Source organism: Pristis pectinata, chromosome 11 (assembly GCF_009764475.1).
Source record: "Pristis pectinata isolate sPriPec2 chromosome 11, sPriPec2.1.pri, whole genome shotgun sequence".
NCBI lineage: Eukaryota > Metazoa > Chordata > Chondrichthyes > Rhinopristiformes > Pristidae > Pristis > Pristis pectinata.
Genome location: NC_067415.1, coordinates 64,346,402 through 64,352,401, shown reverse-complemented (window position 1 = coordinate 64,352,401; position 6,000 = coordinate 64,346,402). Strand labels below are relative to the sequence as shown.

General features: G+C 39.4%; 1 protein-coding gene across 1 annotated transcript in view; it reads left to right on the top strand.

Annotated features, from left to right (window-relative positions):
• Nucleotides 1-1,400: 1,400 nt before the first annotated feature.
• LOC127575957 (glypican-6-like) overlaps nucleotides 1,401-6,000 on the top strand; it is a 785,436-nt gene continuing 780,836 nt past the window's right edge. Inside the window, 1 exon segment of the mRNA XM_052026233.1 lies at nucleotides 1,401-1,914. Within this exon segment, the coding sequence (XP_051882193.1) occupies nucleotides 1,755-1,914 (160 nt within the window). The 5' untranslated portion in view covers nucleotides 1,401-1,754.

The following is a 6,000-nucleotide window of genomic DNA, read 5'->3' as shown; positions in this document are numbered from 1 at the left end:
TGGCAGATGCAGGGAAGGCTTCAAATCACACTGGCATTCAGCCCCTTTAAGTGGAAATATGGGTGAGGTTGGATTCACTGTCCACTCTATGGCTCTGGGGCAGCACTCCTAACCCCAACCCCCCCCTTTCTTCTTTCAGTCTCTATCTTTCTTTTCTTCAACTTGCCCTGTAGAATCTTCTCCCATCTCTCGCTTTCTCCCCTCCTCTGTCTTCTTTATTCTCTACCCTTTTTCTTTCCATTTCCATCTTCTGACCTCACTCTTTTCTTCTCTCTACCACCCTTACCTCGTCCTGTTTCCTTTCTGAGCCACCACCATCTCTGTTTCTTCATCCCTATCTCCTCTTAATTTTCCCACCACACATTTTTCATCCCAATCTTTTCACTCACCCTCCTGACTGCGACATCCACTTCCTCTTCCTGCAAGTCTTTTCACTGTCTTCTGCTTTTCCTTCACTTCAACCCATTTTTTCACTCAACCCTTTTCATATCCCCATTCTCCTGTCTTACTTTTTTTCCACTTCCCCTTCCCCTCTCCTCTCCCGTCCTCCCCTTCATTGTGCCTCGTTATTCCTCGTGTCAACAGGACTCCCCGTGGTCACAGTCTCATTTCTGAGTCAGAAAGTCAAAGCTTATAGCTGAATAATGTCCACATAGTAATTTTAGTGTTGCATTTTTGGAAGTGCCATGTTTGCTGATAGTTCGAAAGATTATAAAAAGACTCCAGAGCAGAGGTACAAGGACACTGGTAGGTTGTGACAGTTTTTTTCCCCTAAGCTAACACCAATCATTCATCCTATTGCTTTTAGTGGGATCCTGCAGTATGCAATGTGACTGCTGACTGTGCCTGCACAGCAGTAGATTTTGCACTTCGAACTAATTCATTTCATGTGAAATGAGATGTGGAAAGTCACAAAACCGCTGCCAGTTTACTTTTGAGAAATGGGTGACATTTTAAAATAAACATTGTAATTATCTCCCACAGCAACTCTGGAATGGGGGTAGGGTGGATACAACAGCTCTGTATTCACAGGCCGCTGCTGCTGGGCAGTCATGCATTAAATAGCGCAGCAGGTCTTTAGCAGTTCCATGAACTGCCTTCACACACTAACTACCAGTTCCTCCGCCGTCCCCTTTAAAAAATATGGTTCGTAAATGTCGCTTTAAATCCAGACATCAAGCGAATCTGTTTTGCAGTGAAATATTAATACAGGACAGATTTACCTGACAAGAATATATTGCGTATAGAAGATATGATTAGGGATTTGACGTGCTTCTCGTTTCATTCCCCGGCGAATCACACACGAGGATTCCAGTCCGGGCTTTGCCTTGCACCCTGTTCCTCTGATCTGAGAGCATCCAGAGGCGGAGGGGTTTTCATTCCGGGATCTCTCTCTCACTCTGAGCTTTTAGTCTCAGCCCGTCCGAGTGAACTTCATAGAGCGGGCACACATCGGGATTTCATGCACACACACAGGATCCGTGAGGGTGGCCTCGGGTCGCAGTCCTGTAATATCCAGACTGTGTCGGGAGAGGGAAAATAGAGGACTTCTTGCCTTTTTTTAAACAAAAAATAGCTGTCTTCAGACAATATATATGCAGAAATACTGCAAGGAACGGCAGGGGAAGGTATAGTGGCGATCAGTAACCGCTGCCTGGAGAAATCGCCAGTCGTGTTTGGACTTTTTAAGGGAGTTCGTCAGGGTTTAGGCTGGGCAAAAAAAAGTGGATTTTCAAGGTTTGTCTGCACGCACCATGTCCTGGATTATTGCTGTTCTGGCGGGGCTTTGCAGCTTCACTGTGTTTTGTGGTTCGGTTGTGGCTGATGCGAAGGCTCGGTCCTGTTCTGAGGTGAGACAGGCGTACAGTGCGAAGGGATTCAGCCTCAACAACATCCCCTACCAGGAGATCTCGGGTAAGGACACTTTAAACCTTAACACAGCTCCACGAGAGCGCGGCCAATTTGCGTACTCGGAATGGTCCAGACTGTTTTTTAAGGTACATTTTCAAGTTGGAGCTTTGTCTTAGTTCAGTGTTTAGCTGAGATTAATCATTGTTGAATCATACAGGAGGTAAAAGACATCCGCTTTCACTACATGGGGTCCCCAAGTTTCGAATGACCCACGCTAACTGGAAAGACTCGTTTAAATTTGAATTACAAGGTGGAAAAAGAATACCTTCTACCACAGTGGGAATAGTCTTCCAGACCACGGGGTGACTGAAGAATGACTTTTCACAGTCAACAACTTTTATTTTTCAATTTGTTAGATCAGGGAAAGGAATCATCCTTTAATGAGCTATTAGATCTCAAAAGCAAAACTGAGCATATGGTGTAAGGAGCATTCTTGCCAGTACTTAAGGGCATCGCTGCAGTAATCTAATACTTCAAAATGTATACCGGCTTGCTGCCTAGTGATTAACTGGAATTAATTTTATTGGAAAACTCCCCAGTATATTATTACACATATAAAAATCGAATTATTTGTGTATTTGTGTTCTGGTTTGGGGATGTGCATATAGAGTTTTGGCCATTAAGGAGCTAATCAGAAAGTACCAATGGTAATTAATTTTCTGAGAGTTTATGAACATTTTCTGTACTTCATTATCGTGCAGAATGTACTGACAGCAAAGCTGAGTAGTGGAGTTCTAAGTGAAAATAATAAATGTGCAACTTTAACGATCTCAAGGGGTCAGCAAATGTATAACTGTCACAGTGAAATTCAAATATGCACGTGTAGAAATGAAGTGGGTTCTATCTCGGTGGGTTGTTACTGAAGACTTCCAACTTTCATCCAACATACTTAATGCACAAATGCAAAGAGGCAAATTTGTATTTACACTTGCTGAGAATTAAATTTCCCCTAGTACTTAAACCTGATTACAGTTCAGAGGTTTAAAACAAATCTGGTTTAAATTAAAAGGGATGTTGCTACTGGTAGAGCTGAAATTGGGAAGTAAGTGAGTTATCTGCTTAAACGAGAGTTGTTTTGAAAGTTAAATAATGTAAATCAAGCCTCAACACCTTATTTTGATCAATAACTATTGCAACTTATTTTTATAGAAAACTATTTGTGTTTTCAACTGAAGCTATTTTACTGCAAACACTAAGTATCATATAATAAAGTTCTCCTCTGTCGACCTAATAGCTTGTGCAACAGAAGCTGTACTCTTAAGATTTGCTTATTCTTTACTTTCCATATTTATTTATTTTCCTGGTTTTGATCAGAATTCCTTTGTAATATTTTCATTAGAATCTCATAAAAAGGCAATGCTGGTTGGATTTTTGTAGAAAGTCTCTGGTTGTTGTGACATTCATATTTCCAGAGGGCAGGATATTCTTAATGGTTTTGAAACTGCTTTCCCTTTCCATTGGGTTTCATTCACCATCTATTTCAGAGGATTGAAATGTTGGCACTGAAATTGTTTATACATCATGTTGATAGCTTTCCAAATATGAGCTCAGAAAACAAATTATATCCAACTGTTGTAGGTGGAATAATTATTATTTATAGTCAAGGGTGATTGAGGTTTATGGGGATTGGGCAGGAAAGTGTTGATGTCAAAGATCAGATCAACAATGATTTTACTGAATGGTAGAGGAGGCTTGAGGTACCAAAGGACCTTTTCCTTTTTCTATTACTTATTTTCTTTTTGCTGTTCCAATAAATTTTGGACAGTATTGCTGAGAATCTAAGCAATGTTTGTTGTATATACACATTTGGATGTGAGACAGACTATATGACTTCATTTTATAACACTAAACTAATGGAAATATAGGACATTTAGTTATGGTGAGTAATGTCAAACGTTCCTAATTGTGCTTTAGGCTTGTGTATAGATATTGGAGTTCATTTTCAATTGGTCTGTGGAATGTGCTGATGGCCACTCTGATCAACTGAAAAATTGGACAAAAACACACAAAAAGTGGTAGCAAGGCATTTTGCACACCTCCTTGTCAGCAGTATTTTGCAGAGCTTTTGCTGTGAAAGTATAAAGGTCTTAAAGAACTTCTTTCCTTGGCAGCCACAGACCAGCTGCAGAAACGCCTGGCATGGAAGTTAGGGGAAGAAGCAATCTAAATTGTACGTGGCCATCCCCAATGCACTGATGAGTTCAGTGCCGTGATTTTTCCCTGCACTCTCATGGGCTATGGGCTAATCAGTCTGGCCAACATCATAGAATCTTGCACTGGCATGTATTACACAGAGATGCTGCGATCATTGAGGTAACATTCAGTGATGCTTGAGCATGTGACTTGAACATGGAAAATTGAGTCTTGGAGAGGCCAAGAGTGAAACATCGAGGTCACATCAGCGATTATTTAATTTGCATCTCATTGCTTGATCTGCTGCAGTTTGTTTCTTTTTTTATTGCTCAATAAACAAAGGTCCTAATTGTACCTTTATGAATCAGTTTATTTGGTAATTGCAGAAATGGCCACTGTATATATGATGATGACACTTACTGTGCTCCAGGCCAACTTGTGCATAAAAAGGATAGACACATGCTTCCAGTTTCCAGACAATTATCTACTGTATCTTTGCAATAATCCTAAGGAAATACAATCACAAATCTTACTTCATAAACATCCTTTTAATTTAAAATTATCCACACTTTTTAAGACTTCAATAGATCCCCTCTCTTGTTCATTACATGTAACATTCAGTTATTCATGAACCTGTTCAAGAGATTTTTTTATTGAGAACACAATTTGACCTTCAATCTGTATGATGAAAGTGGCAGATAAAATATAACTCCGAAGTATCACTGAGAGCCTTAAACATCATGATTTCTTGTACCAATCCAGGCTGTGTAATTATTTCTGTTAAGTGGCAGTTTCCTGGTGGTAAATAGAGAACTGAGCATTTATCATGAGTTTCAATTATAAATATTTAATTAATGGAGCTAGAGAATCTAGGGAGTTGTTTCTTTTTGATTTGGAGGTGTTTCTGTAATCGAGCCTTGCAAATGCTTAGGAGGGAATGAAATTTTGTTTTGGATGTTTCTAGAATACCGGATGTATGCTGGCATTACCTGTGGATTATGTGGATCAGATTTGTTTCTGAATGGTGAATTTATGCTGGCATTGCCTATGGATTATATGGATCAGATTTGTTTCTGAATAGTTTAATCTAGCAAAAAGCAATATGAAAGCTTAACCAATTATAAAATTATAGCAGTAGTGACCACAGGATTTTTTAATTAGTGGGCAGGTGAACCCTAACTCAATTTCGGCATGGAAATTGTGGCAGGGTGTCATGGGAGATCCTAATAGTTGGGTCCAATTACCAAGGCCACAGAAACTTGCAGAGCTTATAGCCCCATCATTTTATCTTGTTTTTTGGTGGGTTGCGATACTGTAGGTGGAATGGACAGGCATTTGTCTCGATTATTGTATCTGCTTCCATTGTCTTCATGTAATACGATGTTTTCTCACATCTTTTCTGCTCAAAATCACCTTCCACTTTGAGCTGATAATACCAGAGAAAGGACAGCAGGGCATCTGGATCCTTAGTTAAACATTTGGATCAACAGTCTCTCTTAACAAATGATATGCAAGGATGAGGAAGAGATGTAACAGAATGTGGGTGAATAAACTTAAATTGGGTACTCAAATATAAATAGAGAAGGAGACAGAGATTGGAATAAGTGGAGAAAGAAAGAAGAAATCGAATTAAAGCAAGAAAAACACTGTAAAGAATGACATTTTAGACATCTCAGACAATTTACTATATTTTGACTTGGTCTCTTGGCCACAGAGATGTGATTGACATTACATTAACAATGATCACTTCATTAAAAGGATGCTTATGCTATTAATTATGAGCCTTCATTTTATATGGTGAGTTTAATGGTCAATTAAAGTGTAAACGGAACATGTTCCTAAAATTAATGGAAAGGATGAGATGCCTTTTGTGCAAAGCAACTAGATGAGTCACTTAAATCATCAGCAAGTTCTGGAGATCAGCGACAAATGGTTTATTTTATCATCTGGTGATAT